The sequence below is a fragment of the Lathamus discolor genome, chromosome 6 (genome assembly GCF_037157495.1).
Source record: "Lathamus discolor isolate bLatDis1 chromosome 6, bLatDis1.hap1, whole genome shotgun sequence".
NCBI lineage: Eukaryota > Metazoa > Chordata > Aves > Psittaciformes > Psittacidae > Lathamus > Lathamus discolor.
Window position 1 is genome coordinate 37,954,699 of NC_088889.1, and position 21,194 is coordinate 37,975,892.

The 21,194-nt window shown below is 42.0% G+C and overlaps 1 protein-coding gene and 1 long non-coding RNA gene across 10 annotated transcripts in view; one reads left to right on the top strand and one right to left on the bottom strand.

Annotated features, from left to right (window-relative positions):
- Window positions 1-21,194, bottom strand: part of TTLL5 (tubulin tyrosine ligase like 5) — a 135,357-nt gene that overhangs the window by 111,835 nt on the left and 2,328 nt on the right. For all 9 annotated transcript variants that reach the window (XR_010614020.1, XM_065686066.1, XM_065686067.1 and 6 more), the window contains exons 3-9: window positions 20,026-20,135; window positions 18,267-18,349; window positions 17,515-17,621; window positions 16,824-16,954; window positions 16,204-16,286; window positions 12,582-12,651; window positions 12,204-12,288 (exon numbers count right to left, since the gene is read on the bottom strand). Coding sequence is in view for 8 of the 9 variants with exons in the window: in XM_065686066.1 (XP_065542138.1) it covers window positions 12,204-12,288; window positions 12,582-12,651; window positions 16,204-16,286; window positions 16,824-16,954; window positions 17,515-17,621; window positions 18,267-18,349; window positions 20,026-20,135 (669 nt within the window). In the remaining variant the exon portion in view is untranslated. The remainder of the gene's footprint in view (window positions 1-12,203; window positions 12,289-12,581; window positions 12,652-16,203; window positions 16,287-16,823; window positions 16,955-17,514; window positions 17,622-18,266; window positions 18,350-20,025; window positions 20,136-21,194) is intronic.
- LOC136017631 (uncharacterized) lies at window positions 14,506-16,787 on the top strand. Its single transcript, XR_010614021.1, has 2 exons — window positions 14,506-14,605; window positions 16,343-16,787. It is a non-coding gene; the product is annotated as an uncharacterized LOC136017631 (long non-coding RNA).

Genomic DNA, 21,194 nt, shown 5'->3' on the forward strand with positions numbered 1-21,194 from the left:
GCGGCTACACAGACTTGAGCTATCTGTACTCTCTTTCCCCAACTATCCACCTTCATTTTACCTGCAAAATATGAGCACAAGAGTGTCTGTCCTGCACAGAAGCCATCTAAAACCAGCCTTTTGTGCTAAGCTATTTATCAGACTAGTTCACTGCATGAGTACAGAAATGCTTGTGGTAACACAACACAATGGACATCACAAGCCCCTAAATGACAACAGTAATACAGCTCAAAATTGCACTGAAGCAATTTAAATAGTAATCTTATCAATAGCACACCTCTAAGAGGAGATTGAATGAATGCTGATAAAATATAAGCTTCTGGGAGAAGGGAAAAAGAACTTCCTACAATCAGCTGCTAGTACAGTTGCCCATGCTACCCATCCATTCCAGTTTGCACTGTGCAGTGATAAGAACTGATTATATATACCTGTGACAAGAAATGAAAGGGTCAACATGAGAATGGAAACAACAGCCAGGAAGAGTGCAGGACTTTTCCTTGATAGCTGTAAATTTAAAGTGTTTACATCTTGTGCAAAAGTTGTTTTCTAAAACGTGTAGTTGCACCGTCAGCCTTTGTCAATCTAAGGATGCGCTGCAGGTGAAAGCTCATCACCCACCCAGCTGCACACTCCAGCTACTTGATCTCCAGAAATTACATAGCCACAAGCAAGTCAGGTCACTTCATAGATCTGACTGAACAGCCACTTGAGCAAATACAGAAAGATTCCAATTAACTTTCAATCAGATGCAGGTACACTCTCTTTCAGAGATAACAGTGTTAGGATGCAGTCAAGACAGAAAGAGGGCAGTGACTCCATTTTAGGAGCAGGCCACAAAACATCTTAAAAGAAAAGAAAAAAAAAAAGAAAAGTAAAAATAATTGATCAAGCATTAAGCAGAGTATAATACTATTTGTGGTGACATTTGCAAAACCTATATCCAGCCATGGGAATGCCAACAAGTTGCTTATAACATCACAGAACAGTTCTAGTTGGAAAGGACCTAAAATGACTGTCTAGTTCAACTGCAATAATTTTCTTATTCTGCACATAAACAATTCCTATTTCAATGTATATTTTAGGCCTCAGACTTTGGAGAAAAATATATAAATCAGAAGATTGAGGGCAGAATCCAGGGCATCTATTTGGAGAATGACCAGCATAAGCCACTGTTAATCACTACAACTCATAACAGTGAGCATGTTCTAGCTTAAAAAAAAGCCAACCCAAAACACACAAACTAACAAGGAAAAAAAACCCATACCCAAACCCAAATAAAAACCCAAACCTTTTTCACTCTGACCATCCTCCTATACCACAAGATGCCAATGTCTTAAAGACAGAAAAGGGGTAAAGAAAGTGTAAAAGGGAAGTCAGACATACAATACAGTAAGAAGCCCTGGCAAGAGGGAAAGAAAGTACAGAGAAGTGCAGGGCTAGTTGCAAGAAAAGAAGAGTAGATTTGGATGAAGCCCCAAAGCAGGAAAGGGAAGGCAGTGCTCAGGAAAAAAATGGAGGAGGGAAAGAGGGAGGGGAATTTGGAGCATCTGGCTGTGCAATTAAGTTAATGTCCAGAAAAGAATACATCCCCAGTTAGCTTTATTGTCATATCTCTTCATCCGTTCCCTATTACTTTCTGTAGTTCAGAAGCTGAACTATACCAGGATATCTAACAAGTTACACACAAAAATTCCTTCCTTTAGAAAATACTGAAAAAAAAAAAATTCTAATTTCTCAGTGAAAATGAAGACACTACTGCCCTCACTTGGTAGCCACTGTAGAACTAGCACTCTCTGAAGAGCTATACTAGCAAATCTATGAAGACACTCATCAGATTAAATCTATCCTTAAATACACAGGTAGCAGAAGCAAAGGAGAAAAAAAAAAAAAGAAACATATTTCCAGAGCTTAAAGTATTTGAATTTCTTTTCAGTTTAACTGTAACTTTCCAGGATTTAGCACTGAAATAGCACTTGTTGATAATGTGCTTTCAGCCAGATCTTGGAAGATCCTGAGCACAAGCAGCAAGCTATTGCAGAAAGACATGGGTATTTCATGAAGCAGAGGGCAATGAGGTTCACCATGCTCACCTGCTTCTTATTTTTTTAAGTATGCACATCATCAGAAATACGAGGATATTAACCCCTGGCAGACATAGACAATACATCTAAACAGAATTTCCTTACCTTGCAAATGTTTGCATTAGCTTTCTACTACAGAGACCATCCTTAATTTTTAGGTGGTCTGAGCTCCACACCCATAGAATTTACTTTTCCATAGGAACTAGTTATTCAAAAGGGATTCCAATGGCTTCTAGGGCACTCAGTATATAAACTTTCTCTTCTACTAGGATGCTGTTATCTTTAAGGGATATCATGGGTTAATTCAGCAATGCATTAAAAACCAACCAAACAAACAAAGCATTTAATGACTCAAAACAATTAGCAAAAAAGCTTAAGCTTTAAACAACAGTATCTAACATCAGCTTAATACATTCTCCCAGAGCTTTGCTTTGGTTTGACAACCTTACTAGCCTCAAGCACAAGTCTGCAAATGGAAATGCAAGTTATTTCTACAGCCTCTATCAAAAGCCTCTGGATGTTAGAGGAGTGATACATCACAAGTACAACACTGGCAATAGCGCACATCCTTTGCACTGTGTTTCACACTTGCTTGGGATGCAAGAGTGTTACTACTCCCAAAAGAGTAGCTAGTGACCTTCACTCTCTAGTTCTACAGCTTTACATACTACACTGTATCTTTCTTCCACTGTAACAAAGATACTCATCCACCACACTTGTTCTGGGCAGGAAAGCCAGTAGACATGCATTCTACAAAGTGTCCTTTTTTTCAGCAGAAATTTACGGGTTATTTCTAGAGACATTAAAGTCAGAGGAAAGGGCTTACACTAAGAGTGAGAAGTAGAATAACTTCAACCCCTTTAAATTCTTTTAGGTGTTAACCCGACATCAGTATAAATTCTTGAGATACCTTACAATCTTACAGAGGACAATTTTGTTCAGGGGGCACCACTCTTTGGGCAATCTCATTCCAGGGACCCTGCTCTTTTGACAATTTGACTTGAAGGGGCAGGAAGGGGGCATTCTTTCAGCTATTTGCCTCAGAGGGGTCTGCACTCTTTTGTCAATTTCCTTCTGTGCCCCTCTCTTTCCCAGTTCCTGGCCAGTTCTAAGAATAGAATGTTCGTCACCTAAAAGGGCCAAAATCCTAAAAGCAATTTATAGAGACTACATGGTAAGATGGCACAGAAAATAAAGGGCAAGCCTGATGTTTTCCCAGTAACACAATTTAGAACAAGCACATACTGCAACATTCTGCACGAGCTATTTTCCTAAGCACTAAAGGCTTCATGCCCAGGTATCTCATATTCCTATAACCCAGCCAAAGAGTGATGAAGGCACAAATAACTGTGGCCAGTTCATCATCTGCCAGGATAGGACTGTTTCCTAGCCAAAGCATTACTCGAGGGCACTGCTATGTGGGAGCATGCAATCAGCCAGGAATCCAAGAGTATTCCTAAAGGGGAGGATGGACTGTCCACATGTGGAGGCGCACCTTCAGCCAACAGAGACTATTTCATCAAGTGAAATTCTTCAAAATGCCATCTTCTGCTCACTAATACAACCTCTTACTGCTCTGCTTCAAACAGCTCTTATTTCCCTCCACTGTGATCTGATCTTCTCCAAGTTCTGGACTACTCCATAGACCTTGCAGAGACCAAACGACACTGCTGCGTATTGCTGGTAGTTAAGTGTGTGTGGTCTGAACAGATCGACAACTGGACTCACATTGCTCTTTTTACGAAGAATTTTCCTGTAAGGCTTCTTAAGTGGAAAAAATAAAAATAAAAATAAAAAATAGGAACAGGTGAAATTTTCCACTATTAGACAGGAAAACTTCCTGCCACTTCAGTGCATTCTTCTGACCCCTCTTAATCTAAACCAGCAGCTCTTATTGTTAACAATGTGAAACATTACAGAGGTAACCAAGAAAAAAGTGGATCTCTATTCTGTAGCCACCATCCAAAGGATATCAACTCTGGTTTGGCCTGAATTCAGATTTGATTTCTCATAATGCAGCTTCTAACTACAGGTTTCTAAAGTTGGATTTCCCCTGTATTGACTGAGCTCTCTTTCACCAGGCAATGGACTTGACGCAGGCTGGGGAAACAGCAGGAAGATGCAGGAGAAATGGTCCCCTATCACAGTATTACGCTTGGGTCACCTCTGTGATAGTTAACACATAGAGATAATAGAGCTCACAGCAGCAAGAACATAGGAAATGCTTCCTCCATCTTTATGTTACGTACTGCTTCTATTCACTTTCTAAACTGAATTAACAAGTGATATCAAAGATATTCACCTTCATTAACTTGTTTCCCTGGCCTTACTATATTTCCCTTCTCCGAAAGATCCTCCCCATCTAATGAATCCTGTCTTTTTAAAACCTGAGGAAAGGGAAAGGACACCTACTAGGATGATACACAAGAGATTAGATTCCAAAAGCCTCTAAGTATTAATACCATGGGACATCTTCTACCCCAAAACTGGAGCTGGAAATTGGAAGGGTTAAACTGAGGCTGGCTGTACATAGTTCAGTTTCCACACAAACTCCTGCCAACAATACAGCCTCCCTGGCAGCAGCAATAGTAGAAGCAGCAGCAGTATTGCTAACAGCCCTGGCAACCTCCCTCCCTTTTACTGCAGCTTCTCTTTCCACAGCAGGAGAGAGGACATGCCCTTCACTTCCAAGTCCAAAATTTAAACTAGAAAAGGGACACAGGTCTATTCAACTGTTCTGACACACCTGCCCAAGTCTCAGCTACTCACAGCCAAGCCACACAGGTGCACACCAGCTTGGATTAAGACAACAACTGGTTCCTTTTACCAGCAACTACACAGTGCTACAGAGCTTACTCTCTGTACAACAGCACATTTGCCTTTCCTCTGGCTGCACTTTCTCTTGGATCAGAGAGAGGGGAAAAGCAATCAAAAGCAAGCACTAAGGTGGCAGTAGTGGCAGCAGGAACAGCAAAATCAAGGGAGAACTCCTTACTAATTCCTTCAGAATCCAGAAGTACTCTCAACCTCCAGACTTAACAGTACATCATCTAGAGGCGTCCCAGCTCTCTGCCTCCCTGTCACACCTCTGACTTCCCCTGTTAAAAGTCACCTAAAGTCACCTATGGCATTCAGATCCTGACAGATTACTGCCTTCCCTCCCCAAGTTTTACAAGTTCACTATAAGTCTGACAAGCAAGCTTGACCTCCACCTTCAGCAGGCCACCTACTACACAAGTGAGATGCAGCACTTCTCCCTGTTGACCTAGCAATCTGCAAAACACGTTACAGAAGCCACACTTACCTCCAGAAATACCCAAATCCATCACACCACATCAAACTTGGATCAGACCCTAACCCACACTGCTACACCTTCTTAACCCAAACAACCTACCCTTTCACTACCATGCATTCAGGGAGAACACTACCCAACAGGTTATACACAGCTCTTTGCCTTATCCCCAGCATCACTTCAGGAAATTGTCCGACAAGGTAAAGCTTATCATATGCAAGTCATTTTGGAAATATATAACTGGATCATTAAATATTTACATAATATGTTACATGGTTTTGCATGAAACTTGGCAGCTCTGGAATGCTTATTTGAGACATCTCACTGGGGCCTGGAAAAGGAGGTGGAGAACTAAAAAGACCCTCAACTGAAAAGACGGAAAAAACCTTTCCATAACCCTTTCTCTCAAAAAGGGGTTATGGAAAAAGCACACATTACGATAGCCTTTTCCATGGCTGCACACAGAGTTCCTGTCTGAACACCCTGGAAATAACCAGCGTAGTGTTTCTACAAGCACGTTCTACACATCTTATGCTTGAAGTCACATTCTCAGACCCTCTTCTCTCCCCTTCCCATGTATTAGACTTTGCTTCCCTGTTAGTCTGTTAACCACCACTTTGTTTAGGGAATTAACATGACATAGAACATTGTTTGCACCATTCAATTCTCTTCTTGGTTCCCACTAACCGCTGTTAAAATCAGGATGAAAAGAAACAAGACACCCTAAGGGAATTGTTCAATGGACTAGAACTGGTAGAGGAAATATACAGATATTTCCATTTTTAACTCTATTAAGTTCTGGACTCCAAAAAGCCACCTGCAACACAGTTCCCTTGCAGTACAGGACAGAAAACAGAAGTCTAGACACCATCACAACCCCTTTCTCTAATATGATTATTTTCCACAACATCCACCTGATGTATCAGTTAGCAACTGAGTATGAATAGGAGCCAAAGCTTGTAAGGCAATAACTAAACATAGAAAGAGCTTTTGGTAATATCTCTATGATTGCAGAGTTTCTTTAACCAGAGATGGAGAAAATTATTCAAATAGTTCACAGGAACAACACAGAATAATTTGGGTTGGAAGGAGCCTTAAAGATAACCTGGTTCCAAGCCTCCTGCTATGGGCAGGGACACCTTCCACTAGACCAGTTTGCTCAACGCCTCATCCCACCTGGCCTTGAACACTGCCAGGGATGAGACCAGAACTCTGAGTGTGACCACCCAGCCAACTCCTTATCCAGCAAGCTGTCCATCCATCAAATCCATGTCTCTCCAGTGTAAGGGACAAGGATGTCATGCAGGACAGTACCAAATGCTTTGCTCACGTCCAGCGAGATGACATCAGTCACTCTTCCCTTATCCACTAATGCTGTCATCCTATTGTAGAATGCCACCAAGTTTGCCAGGAACAATTTGCCCCTACTGAAGCTATGCTGACTCTCACCAACAACCTCCTAATTTTCCATGTGCCTTAGCATAGTTTCCAGGAGGATCTGCTCCACAGTCTTGCTGGGCACCAAGGTAAGACTGATTAGCCTGCAGTTCCTCAGGTTTTCCTTTTTTAAAAATGGGGGCTATATTACCCCTCTTCCAGTCAGTAGGAACTTCACGAGACTGCTGTGCCTTCTCAAATACGACAGAGAATGGCTTGGAAACTTCATCTGCCAGTTCCCTCAGGACCGATTGTTCTCATTGTGAAAAATTTTCCTCCTCTTGTCCAATCAGAATCTCCCTAGGAGTAAATTGTGCCCATTATGCCCCTGTCTTTCCCATGTGACTCCTTTTAAAAAGGGAGTCTCCATCTCCTTTGTAGCCACCCTTTAAATACTGGAACATGGTGACAAGGTCTCCTCTGAGCCTTCTTTTCTCAAGACTGAGCAAACCCAGCTCTCTCAGCCTTTCCTCATGGCGGGCTTCCCAGTCCTTTGATCACCTTTGTGGCTCTTCTCCAGACCCTCTCCAGCCTGGCCACATCTTTTTTGTATAATGGGGACAAAAACTGAACACAGTATCCCAGATGTCTGGTGTCCTCAACATAAAAAGGACATGGAACTGCTGGAACAAGTCCAGAGGAGGGCCACGAGGATGATCAGGGACTGGAGCACCTCCCGTATGAAGACAGGCTGAGGAAGTTAGGGCTTTTCAGCCTGGAGAAGAGAAGGCTGCGTGCAGATCTCACAGCAGTCTTCCAGTACCTGAAGGGGGCCTATAGGGATGCTGGGGAGGGACTCTGTCAGGGACTGTAGTGACAGGACAAGGGGTAATGGGTTAAAACTTAAACAGGGGAAGTTTAAATTGGATATAAGGAGGAAATTCCTTCCTGTTAGGGTGGTGAGACACTGGAATAGGTTGCCCAGGGAGGTTGTGAGTGCTCCATCCCTGGCGGTGTTCAAGGCCAGGTTGGATGAAGCCTTGTGTTGGATGGTTTAGTGAGAGGTGTCCCTGTCCATGGCAGGGGGGTTGGAACTAGATGATCTTGAGGTCCTTTCCAACCCTAACTATTCTATGATTCTATGATGTAGCCTGACAAGTACTGAGTGAGATAACGCCATCTTTATCTCCACTGGTGATGCCCTTGTTGATGTACCCCAGCATCCTGCTGTCTTTGCCACAGATGCACACTGTTCACTCAAACGGAGCTTGTTGTCCACCATGATGCCCAGGTCCCTTTCCACAGAGCTGCTCTCCAGCCAAGCAGATCCTAGTGTATGCTGTACTCTTGGATTGCAACTACCCTGGACCAAGCTTTCCAAGACCATCTCATTCTCCCAACCCATACCTTTGACGCAAAGGTCCCAGCTGCATTTCTCCAGGATGTGAATCACAGATAGCCCATCTAAACAATAATTGCCCTTTCTAGCTCCAGATTATGAAATATCTACCAGCTTCACAGATGTACAGCAGCATACTGTCTACTTTTTAAGTATGTACTAGAAAACTGTTCAACAGCACATTTGTTAATCCAACAGACAAGGATCTTAAGTCACCTAGTGCTGCTTTATGCCTTAAGTACAGCTTCAGTGTTATTTCACACTTCAAGAGGGAAAAAATAAAAAATAAAACCAACCACCCCACTCCTTCCAAATAGATCACTGAATATCCACAAATCAATCTATTAGCAACATTACTTCTAGAGGTGGACTAGGTCCAAAATATTCAAGAGAAAGCTTGATAGAGTTTGAGGGAGGCAATACCAGAAAAGTAGTATTGTAATGAAAGATGATAATATAGAGCACATTCACTGATACTATACTTAGTAACACTACAGAAGCCTGATACCTGACTCTGCTGACCTAAGACTCCATCTCTACTAAATACAGCTTATTCCAGGTGGAAATGGCTACAAAAGCAACCTACTCAACATCAGCACTAACTTCTACCCAATATTCTTTCAGAGGATACTTCAAAGTAAACATTTTCTACAGTCTTCCATGTGGAAAGTGAGACAAGTTACACATACTGGATTCATAACCCCTTCTTCTCCTCAGCACTGAAGCCTCCAATTCCACTCTAGACTATATCATGAACAGTCTAGCTGTGCCAAGAGAAACCAGACTTAAGGAAGTATCTAATCAAACATCACAAATGTGTGTTAAAGTCTGTTCCTTTTAAAGATCATTATATTTAATGGTTTCCCAAGAGCACTCTTCTTGTGGCAGAGGTCATCAACTTCACTGAAATAGTCAGGGTCCTTTTCTACTTTGAATACGCAAAGCATAACACTAGAGAGGAACATAACCTTTCAGCCAAACTAAGAAAAAGGGGAAAAGAAACTTAAAAGAACAACCCATGAGGTCACACTGACTATACTTCAGAAACTACCTACCTTCAAAAGGCAAATTCAAAAGATGGAAGTCACCATAGTGCACCACAGCACTAGTGGAGGTCCTGAAAAAAGATTCTTCTTGCCTGCTGGTGGGTTTCCCCTCAGATTGCTTCAATACACCCACTAATTACAGGTCCTGATCTTACCTCCCAGTTCTCTGCTTCAAATTGCTTCCACGTTCAAGCAGTGTCTTGTTTGGGTTTTTTTCCTCAAGAATAAAAACCAGCTTCACTCGCAGCCATTAAAGCATTCCTCCCTCCCTGCACAGCTAAAATTTTGGCCTAGCTTTAAACCATAGCATCACACTGTGTGAGGCAATAAAAGGGTCTCTCACAGCACTTAACCTAAATTGTTAAATGGAAAGCAGAAAAGCAACATAGGAAGCCAGAATCCAGTAGCTCCAGGTTCCTTACCTCTCCACCAACCAAATTTGAAAACGGTATGGGAAAACCCAAAACGCTAAAGCTAAGGACTACTAGTGCCATCTGGAGGCCATACAGAACAGCCCACCTAAAGTTTTCTGTCAGCCTCTAGAGAGCAACACTCAAGCATGAGCAACAAGAGCTTGCCAGCACATGCTGCACAAACATACCAACTCTACGACCACAGAAGAGGGGGAAAAGCTTTAGAGTAATTAAAGATATTGATTGGAATAAGCTTATACCTTTAATCTGAAAGCATTCAACTATAAGTTTTGGTACAAGCCTCTAGCCATAGCTGAGGCTACAGCTGAAATTGTGTAGTGAGCAGCTGAAGTTCAGTAACAGAACTGTAAGTATCCTCCAGAGTCAGGACTGTCCTTTGACCAGAGATAACATCTCATTATTCCCTCTACACCATCCCACAGTTATACTGGTAGAGCTCACCATATCACAGAGCAGCATTAAGATACCAAGTGCCACATTTAGTCTCCATATACTAGCTGCCTCTCAAAGAGAGCTGTAAGATGGGATGCAATTTGAAGGAAAGACTAAGTACCATTAGTAACACTGTGGTGTCCTGAACATATGTTCCACTTGTCATGTATGTGGACAACACATGCTCTAGCTTTGATTATAGTTTAAACAAATGGAGTCTAAACACACTAAAGACTTAAGGATTTTGGAACACTGAAAAGTGATTTACAAGTACTACTGCCACATGGGATCTTACCCAGATGGAGAGTCTAGAAATATTAAGAAAAAAGCTTTTGGATGGATACCCAGAAAGAAAACTTATAGTTGCAGTAAGTTTCTACCTATCACTCAAAAGGATTCAACTGAAAAGTGGTTTCACAAGGGCCATTTGAGTGCTTGAGTCTCAAGCCATGCCATCCACTGCTCTCCCTTTGTCCCCTCTACATCATGTTAGCTACATGACAAGCCTAACTGTGCAAAGAGAAGCCAGACCTAAGGAAGTATCTAATCAAACATCATCATGTCTATGTTTTATATGAAGTCTGTTCCTTTTAAAGATCATTATATCTTATGGTTTCCCAATAGCACTCCTTTTCTGGCAGACCACCAACTTTACAAAACAGTCCTCTTCTATGTGGAACATACAAATTCAGTTGGTGAGAGATAAGAAACGCGGAGCCACTGGATTCTTAAGCAAAACATGTTATTCTGCTGTTAGAGACAAAAATGTTATTTATCATAGACTTTGCACACTTGCCCCAGAGTAGAACATTTGCCTCTTACACGGATGGATTTTTCCAGAAGTAAACTCAGTTATAACAGGATCAGCAGAACTATTTGTAAGACATCAAGAATGGTGCAAATCGTATTTGGGAGGCCTGCTATGCACTCCCCATTTTCAGAGCATCCTAGCAATCTACTCATATATTCAATCAATGGTATCGTTTCCCTCTTCGCTTGCCGCTAACATTCAATATTAGCAACTAATAATTTAATTGTTGATTCCCAAGAGTAAACTCTTACATGCCAGGCATGTTTAAGGCTCCTTTTCTAAAGTGAATATAGTCATCAAGTTTTCCACTAACCAAGATGAGCTACCCCTTCCTGTTCTCCTTTAGGGAAACAATCTGTTCACATTGTCTTTGCAGGCAGGGGCACAGCACAACACAAGCAGATCCCCTTCAGCTGTCAATTTAAAGGAGGATATTTCTTCTGAGATCATTATTAATATATCCTTTTGGATCCAATATCCACTTTGGATAAAGGTAAGTTGGATTTAGTATCTGCCTAAGTCAGAGCTATGCAGGCTCGAAACCCAGAGATATTCTTTCTGGTATGTCAGATGTGCTTGTAAGATTCAGCGTTGCTTAAAACTGTTGCAGACAGTTCTATGATGATCTCTTCTCAAACACTACTACAGTTAAATTTCTGATCTGTTGGAAATTCAGAGAGGTGATTATTTCAAATGTACTAGTTACTGTAGACAGGTATTTAGTTAAACTTTATAATTTTTGGTAGGTAAGTGTTCCTCCTGGGAATCTTAAGTATCTTTTCATGACTTGTATGCAAAAGGAAACTGACATCTTGCAGAATAAGAACAGTGAACTAGTCTAAACCCACTTACTCAACACTGTAGAAAACAGGAACACTGACCTAAAATTTAGAAGAACAATTGAAAGTAGTAAAACAAAAGCAAATATAAACAACAGGTCTTCAACACCTTTTGTTTTTAGGATTAAGCAGGAATTGAGAATGTTTAGACTCCCTTCACCAGAGTGGATGGATAATTGGTGCAAAAACACCAAGAATCCAAAGACAGTCTCAAGAAGAACCCAACCTTGAAAGTGAAAACACCAATCATAGTGTGTGTGGCTGTTCAACATTTAAGAGTTGAAAGCTTGCTTTATTTATTATATATGTAAGAAAGTCCCTCACTTAAAGATCCTATAGTCTATATAAAGTTATGGACACAGCATAATGAGGTATGATATATTTAAACTTCGCAGAACTCCTTAACTGGCACTTCCCTCATTTGCTATTGTGTCTAGATTACAGAGGCAAGCCAAAACATCTCTGGATCACAGCAAAAGAAGTTTTCCTTACCTGGCCAATCCTTCCTCATAGAGATAGATGACAAGTGGATCATAGGATGTAACCAGAACATAGAGGCGCACATCAAACTTGAAATCTGAAATACAGTTGTCAAGAGGCGGTGACTTAAGTATTTTTCAGACATCGTATCCAGATGAGGAATTTCAACAGACCCCAAGAGCAATAAGCCATTATCTGCTATTGGCATAGATGCCTGAAACTTTTCCAGTTGAAAAGCTTCTAGATTTTAAGGAATTTTCTAGTTACATTTTTCCAGTACCAGAGAAAGATAGACCACCCAATTATTCAACTAAGTTCCTGCAAAGGTTGCAGAGATCCTCATGTGTGGGGCTAGGAGAAGAGAGAAAAGCAATTCCTAAACATACTTACCATCTATGAGCAAGGGGTTGCTGATGTAACGAGAAACCAGGATGTTGTCTTCCAGGACAATCTGGCTTGGCTGCAGAACAACAAAGAATACAAGACTGGAAAAACCAGGAGACTTAAGGAATAAGTCAACTAGATCAAAACCACCATTTTTTCCAGCCTTTCCCTCCTAAAACCATTCTGTGTCAACAACTATGTCTGAATCAAATGAGCACACACCACTGTCAGTCACAACATACTTAAGGTAATTACATCCAAACCAGAAGTCCGGGAATGATTACATTGCTGAAGAAAACAACAACCAAAAAAAAATTAAAAAATAATGCCATTGACTCTTCCAGGTCAGTGCTCCTTAGGGTAGGATACAGATTTAACAGCCACAAGGCATTGATTGTAAAATAGGCAGGAAAACACGCTCATCTAAGAAGTAACTGTCACTCAGTTTGCTTCTCAAGTGTTTAACCAAAAAAATAGTAGAGGGGTTAAAAAGACACTGGAAGGATACAGCTGGTGAGCACTCACACAGGGGGAAAAAGAAGTCTCCTCAACTTGCAATCTTTACAGCTAGATCCTGAGCTGGTATCCAGCTTTTTTGCCTACATGAGTAAATACCTTCTTATGAGGTTCAGTTCACAGCAGAGGCTAATGATAAGAGGAAGATGCTACCCTTGTAGCTCAAAACAGTAAGCTCTATCTATGACAAATACATCGCAAAGTCACAGGATCTGTTGAAAAAAGCTTTTACTTTTTGCTATTTACGAGACTTTCTCTTGTAACCAGTTTTAACTACTCATGCAAACAGTTTCTTGCAAAACATGTGGCTCTTCTGCAAGCTGAAGGCAAAGAAGAGAACCCCATCATCCTGCCTTTATCCAATTTTGCATGTGTTCACCCCATCACCAGCAGGAGCTGGTGTTCACATCATAAGCAGGAAGCCTAGACATACAGGGCATACAGATACAACGCGAGGGGAAAAAGGTCAACTTCCCTCAGCACATCACACAACAGTGACAGACTGATTTATTATGGATCAGCAAAATCCAAAGCTTTGCTTTTTTTTTTTTTTTTGGAGGTTTCTGTTGTTGTTTTTAAACACTTTTGTGATGAGACTCTAGAAGACACTCCCTTAATGGCATCACACTGAGAAGATTTAAATTATCGGGCCAAACCAGCTGAAGTGTTTCTGGAACAGATATACACAAAGGGAGATTGGTCCCAGAAGTGTCTTTTCCCCAGTTCATGGCCGACTGCCATATAAGCCTGAGCTCATTCCTCTCTTTCAAGCAAAGAAAAAGCTGAGCACAGCTCTGGAAATACTTACCTCATACACTTGGCAAATTTTATGGGAAATGATCCAAGTAGGGAACAGATGAGGCAGCATGACCCCTTCAGTACAGAGAAGGCTAAAGGGGTTCGAGTGAGTGAAAACAAAATGACTCACCAGTCAGTTTTGCTGCTGAGAGTATTTATTGGAAACCCCTTGTGCATTTGGCTCCTGCCCAGATGTACGTGTTACCTATGACAACTTAACTCCCTGGAAAGCCCAAAAAGGGCAAGACACTATAACAAGCACACTGAATTCAAAGAACCACTCCCATTACACCTCAGTAAGGGCACACATCTCTAAGATTAATACACTAATATTTCAATTTTAAGGTTTCATTTTTATCTGGTCTTTTCCAGGGGGAAGAGGGAGTCAAGAGGACTGTTTAGGTCACACAGGGAAACAACTAAAGAGAGTTCTGGGAATCTTCTCAAGGCCAGCCTATACTGTCAGCCACTAGGAGAACACAAAAAAGCATAGCTTCCCAAAAAACTATTCCAGGAAGCATGAACTTGCTCTTAATAAGCTAACACTTGAAAGTGGGTTGCACAATAACAACAGAATAAAAAGAAATAGACTGCATTCGGTTACACAACATATGTTCAGGAGGACATCTGTAAATCGATGGGTCCGGATGGAATGCACCCACGGGTGCTGAGGGAGCTGGCGGAGGTCATTGCTAGGCCACTTTCCATCATCTTTGGTAAGTCGTGGGAAACGGGCGAGGTGCCTGAGGATTGGCGGATGGCAAAGGTCACACCAATCTATAAGAAGGGCAAGAAGGAGGACCCGGGTAATTATAGACCGGTCAGCCTTACCTCCATCCCTGGAAAGATGATGGAACAACTTATTCTTGACTCCATCACTAGGCATATCAAGGATGAGGGGGTCATTAAGAACAGCCAACATGGTTTTATGAGGGGGAAGTCATGTATGACCAACCTTATAGCCTTCTATGAGGAAGTGACTAGGTGGAGGGATGATGGTAGAGCGGTAGATGTAGTTTTTCTTGATTTCAGTAAGGCATTTGATACTGTCTCCCACAGCATCCTCATAGATAAGCTAAAGAAGTGTGGGCTTGACGATCAAGTAGTGAGGTGGATCGAGAACTGGTTGAAAGGAAGAAGGCAGAGAGTTGTGGTCAATGGCGCAGAATCTAGCTGGAGGTCTGTGACTAGTGGAGTTCCTCAGGGGTCGGTGCTGGGACCGGTGCTGTTTAATATTTTCATCAATGACCTGGATGAGGGAACTGAGTGCACCCTCAGCAAGTTTGCTGATGACACAAAACTGGGAGGAGTGGCTGACACACCAGAGGACTGTGCTGCCATTCAGCGAGACCTGGACAGGCTGGAGAGTTGGGCGGGGAGAAACTTGATGAAATTTAACAAGGGCAAGTGTAGAGTCTTGCATCTGGGGAAGAACAACCCCATGTACCAGTACAGGTTGGGGGTTGACCTGCTGGAAAGTAGTGAAGGGGAAAGGGACCTGGGGGTCCTGTTGGATAGGAGGATGACCATGAGCCAGCAATGTGCTCTTGTGGCCAAGAAGGCAAATGGCATCTTAGGGTGCATTAGAAAGGGAGTGGTTAGTAGGTCAAGAGAGGTTCTCCTCCCCCTCTACTCAGCCTTGGTGAGGCCGCATCTGGAATATTGCGTCCAGTTCTGGGCCCCTCTGTTCAAGAAGGACAGGGAATTGCTTGAAGGAGTCCAGCACAGAGCCACAAAGATGATTAAGGGAGTGGAACATCTCCCTTATGAGGAGAGGCTGAGGGAGCTGGGTCTCTTTAGCTTGGAGAAGAGGAGACTGAGGGGTGACCTCATCAATGTTTACAAATATGTAAAGGGTGGGTGTCAGGATGATGGAGCTAGGCTTTTTTCAGTGATATCCAGTGATAGGACAAGGGGCAATGGGTGTAAACTGGAACATAGGAAGTTCCACGTTAACATCAGGAAGAACTTCTTTACTGTAAGAGTGACAGAGCACTGGAACAGGTTGCCCAGGGGGGTTGTGGAGTCTCCTACACTGGAGATATTCAAGGCCCGCCTGGACAAGTTCCTGTGTGATGTACTGTAGGTTACCCTGCTCTTGCAGGGGGGTTGGACTAGATGATCTTTTTAGGTCCCTTCCAACCCTTGGGATTCTGTGATTCTGTGAATTTGCCAGCTGCTGCTCACCAATGTATGCGGTGAAATCCAGGGCAGGGCCAGTGTCTGGTTAGATGTTTCTGTACCCCTTGCCTGGAAGCTGGTATAGTTCCACAGACAATTTTATTAAAGAACAGTCCTTTTGCTGAACACTTACATTGTTGATAAGGTAGACACCTCGACCCCTGGAAGAGGCCACAGGCTTCACTATCCATGGACCTCTGTCCTTAGAATAGGTACCTGGTTAAAAGAAAACAGCACAAGTCTGAAACATTTTCCATTTTGCTTATTTACAGAGCAGCAAGAATCAAGAATGTTGTCTACAGCAAAAGCTTCAGAAAACTCCACGAGGAAATTAAAGTCTACTTTTTTTAATGTTCTATTTTACCTCCTCTGATTCACCGCAATTATTACTGCCCATCCCTGAAGTCCCTCCTGTTGCGCAGATAGATTTTCTTGCTCTATACCTCCTTTTAGCACTTCTCTCTCTTCAGAAATCCCATAAATCATGGTTATGGTGAAGTTGATCACCAACAATAATGTGCACATAAAGGCTCAATTCTGACCCTTAAGCCCACATCAGCTTCTTGAGGACTTAGGCAGGCACGAAGAAAGCAGTAGAAATTATACAAAGAAACTGTGGGCCTTCTCCACTGTCTTTCCAGCTTCCTCTAATTCTGTTGCCTTAACCACTGGCATGCTCAACAGGCTAGGACATTAAACATAATTCCCTTTATCCCACCCATTTATGTTGCTTTAGGTCAACCATTTACTTACTGCAGAAGTTCTGGTACTCTGTTGGGAGGATAAAGGTCCGAGGTAAGATATGGAATGTTTTGAACCCATGGGCCAGCTGCATACGACTGACATTCTTGTACAGTCTGTCCTTCCGAGTCAGTTCATATGACCTGAAGTCCCAAAACAAGAGACTGTATTTCCCTGACACACAAAAAAGCAACCCCACACACAATACAGCAACCTTTTGTCCTAGCTACTAAAGCATTTGTAGCCCTGTCAGATGTTTAAACCCTAACCTGCAACTACTCTTCAGTTTTATTGTCTCTATCCTGTGGCCATATTAATACGCATTCCCAAGACAGACTGAAGCACAGCAAACTATTAGAACAGTGTTTGTAAACTTCTGCAGGTGACATATGACTATTTCCATAGCTAAGAACCCAAAGCCCAGAACATTTATACCACCAAATGCAGAGAAGGAAAAACAAACAAATATTAAAACAAACAAACAAACGAAAACCCCAAATCCCATATTTGGGCTAAAGACAGGCACTTCAACTCTCATCTCCCCAAAAAGACCATTTAGAATGAAGACAGCATGTGGCAGAGGCCCTGTGCATTTGGACTTTCTGGTAACATGCATACTCTATTTTTTTTTAGATCTATCCATGTTCAGATTTTTGCAAACCATCACAAAGGTGTTCAGCAAAACAAGATATCAAGGCCTTACCTAGGGAAGTGATTGACTTTCTGAATATCTGTAAGAGAACGCAGCAAGTAGGTCTTCAAGTGTGATCCTGTCCACATGAGATTGTAATCACTGCTACCAGGCTGCGCCTAAAAAGCAGCATAAAACCACCACACACATAAGAACACAAAACTGATGAAAAGCACCAACGGTTGTTCTATGTTGGTGCAATTCTTGTTTCAGACAAATCCCCTTTATCCATCTCCAGTATTAGGGCAACTCTAGACAGACCCTTGTCCAGTAATCCTGGGAAATAACCATGTCATTTTTCTAAACAAACATGTGGATTCGTTCTTTTTACAGACTGTTTAAACACAAACCCTAAAGCACTTTAGATTTCTTCAGGAAACTTGTGAGACCAACAACTTGGTCTTATTCAGAAGAAAAACCACTATATATACACATCTTTCACTGTCTTTAGCTGCACATGAGACATCCTTTAATGCAAGACATGTGCCAAAAGAGAAATGTAAAACACTACACCAATGCTTATGTGAGCTTGCAAAAGCTGAGATTACATCCTATGGATCTTTCCAAGTGTGAGAGATGATGCTTTAAAAGCAAGAGAAAAGACACATGGCCGACCTTCAGCATCTCTTTTTTCCCCTAATTTTGCAGGCTTAAGGCTAAAGGGTACTTCTTCAGGAGACCAAATCACAATATATTGCCTGTCTGACTGGCAGAGTAACACAGCAACTTCTAATACCTTAATCAGAGCTGAATGTTGCACTTACCTCATGGAAACCGTGGGCAGTCAGAATGCTTCGAACCAGACGGCCATCTGCTTGCACAATCTTATAGGACAAGTGGTAGCGTTCTGTTAAGAGGGCAAGAGACAAAATATTAGAGTCTGCACCTCTGCCTATACTACCTGATCAGTATTAAAAATAAAATACAGGACATCCTAACAAATGCCCAGCTTGGGTTTGCTTTAAACAGCTCTTTATAGAGATTGCCTTATAACACTCCAAACACAGTATCAGCATTTTCTTTATTCAAGTTTTGTATTCCTAGCTGAAAGTAATCATCCCACATGCCCCTCACTGACACGGTTAGCTATATGTTCACTTTTTAGATCTTGAAAACTCAAAATAAACAGCTGAATTCTTCATACCTCATTCACCTGTACTGATCTAACAATAAATAAGCTACAAAAAAAAAAAAAAAAAAAGGAAAGCAGGAAATAAGGAAAGGACAAGGAAAGGAAAAAAGAGAAAAATTACTATCCAAGTAGAAGGTCATTAAAAAAAAAAAAGCAGTAAGCAGCATTGGAGGTGGAAAATTAACAGAAAGCAAGCAGCAAGATCATAGGCCAGTTGCCATACAAAAGGATGTGGCAATGCATAAAAGTTCAAAGAAAACAGAGGAAGAAATTGCAGTGTTAGAATCACATGGAGAAGGCACTTTAAAATGGTTCAAACTGAGAATAGAAAAATGAAGATTAAATTAAACCTCAGGAAATATGTTCTACCAATTAAAGTAAGACTAAAGAAGAGAGTAGAAAGTATAATCTGGGATTGGACAAAGCTCAAGGGAATTTAACAAGTTGCACTATTCAGCAGCAGACTTTAGCCATGAAAAGCCGCCATCTCCTGAGAAAAATCAGACACACTGCACTCCAGTCAAGATATCAGTTACAATTACCATCAGCTCTTCTGTCACCATTCAAGTATGTATTTAATTCACATCAAAAGGATCAGGAGTTTCCACATACAAATCACCTTCTCCACCCCTTACCCCCAAGAGTCAGAAGCATTTCTGCTTGAATAAGATATTAGAAATGAGGGTGCCAATTACCTAAGAAAGGGAGAAGCAAGAGAAGAAAAGCAGTGTCATCATCTTCACAAAAAGAAGCTGAGTAGATTTAAGCTTTTCTCCAACTCAGCACATCCTGAATGAGCTCCCAGCCGTACACACCCACAGTGTACACTCTCACAATCCAGTGACTGTTTATAACAACTCTCTCTTAGAGGCTCTCCCTTTTTTGACACTAGATGGGTTTGGTCTCCTCACTCAAATGCTGCCAGAGCAGCAATCATTTTTCTTATAGCCTTACCCGCAGTTGCGAGGCTGTAGATGCAGAGATTTGTTGCCACAGCTTACTACTGTTATTATCACTGTGGGACCGGCTGCTTCACACCAGTAAAAACCACTCAGAACTCATTGTAACGATTAAGTTTTTTGCTACAGAGTAGCAAATTTCATCAGCTCTAGCATGGCCTCCAAGTTCAAACTGCAAGCAAGCAGTTCCAACTCAAAATACGTAAGGACCCAGTGGAGAGGCAAATACAGACACTTGTCACAACCCAAAGACATGATAAACATTTACCAGCTGGTCAAGAGTTCCTGACCACCTCAGTGCTCAAAAGACAGAAGACTGTCATTTCCTTCCTACCATGTCCTCTTCCCCCTCATAAAGAGAAGCAAATAATCAAGGTAAGAGGCTTCCACCTCATGCCTTCAAGCCAACAGCTGGCACATAGTGGCACCTACCTCCAATTAGGCGGAGGTAGCTGTCATTGGTCAGAATGGCCTCTGCATGAAACACTAAGATGGGGATCCGCCTGCAGCCGCCACCAGTCCACTTGATACATGGATGATCTCTGAAACAGCAGGATAAGTCAGTATAAGCAATTGCTGAATCTCACACACAGTAGTTACTTACAATGAGGACACAGCAGTTCTCCATACTTGCCCATGCTTGCTAACCTAGCCTGTGGGCAGGACACAGGCAAACATACTGTATGAAAAGAACGGAAGACTGGTGAGGAAGACTGTAAACATGTTTAAGTGACTTGCAGCTGGGGTGCAGAAAGACACATATAACACCCTAATTCTTGTCTATCCTTGTGTGTTTGACAAGTAGAACATCTGTGTTCAGATAACATAGCCCTGTGATAGACTTAGAGGCACCCTATCAAACATGGCTAAGATTCCTGCCCTGCTGTGGGAAAGATCAAAGCACAGTGCCAAAAACTACATCTGTGTGAATCCGTGGAAAACAGGCACATACAGCAAGTTCAGCAAACCTCTAGCAAGGCCTGAGCTCTGTGGTCCCTGTGTCCCCACTCATACACTTCTGCCTGGGTGCTGCTTCAAGGATCCCCCAGTTGGTGAGGTAATGAAAATAAACTTACTCTTTGCATTACAGCTGTGGCTTTGTGGTTGCTCTTGTGCCCTGCCTGTGCTGACTCACACACACACGCTTGATACTCAGCTATAAAGGGAATCTTCCTTCTTTTGGGTTAGTCTTGCCAGTCTAAGCCAGAGTGCTGTTTAAGCTATATTTATTTTACTGAGTATAATTTGTAAGAAAACCCATGAGTTTTCACAGCTACAGTTCTTTGGATTTGTAGCCTGAAAATAGGATCTATAATTCTGAGTGAAACATAATTGCCGGTATTCACAACCAGACCTTACAATGCAGGTTCCAGTCTCCAATTTAAGAGCGGCAAATCAGTGCATGCTCCCTGGTTGTAATGCACACAAAAAGGCACTCGTGGAGTTTGAGAGACTAGAACAATAAATAAACTTGTGTGTTCTTTCTAATTTCTGCCAGATGCAGTAGAATGCAAGCTCAGATCTCAACAATGACACCCTCAGCTAGCCACTACAGGTTCTGAGATACAGTCATCAGTTCTGTCCAAAACAACAAGACTATA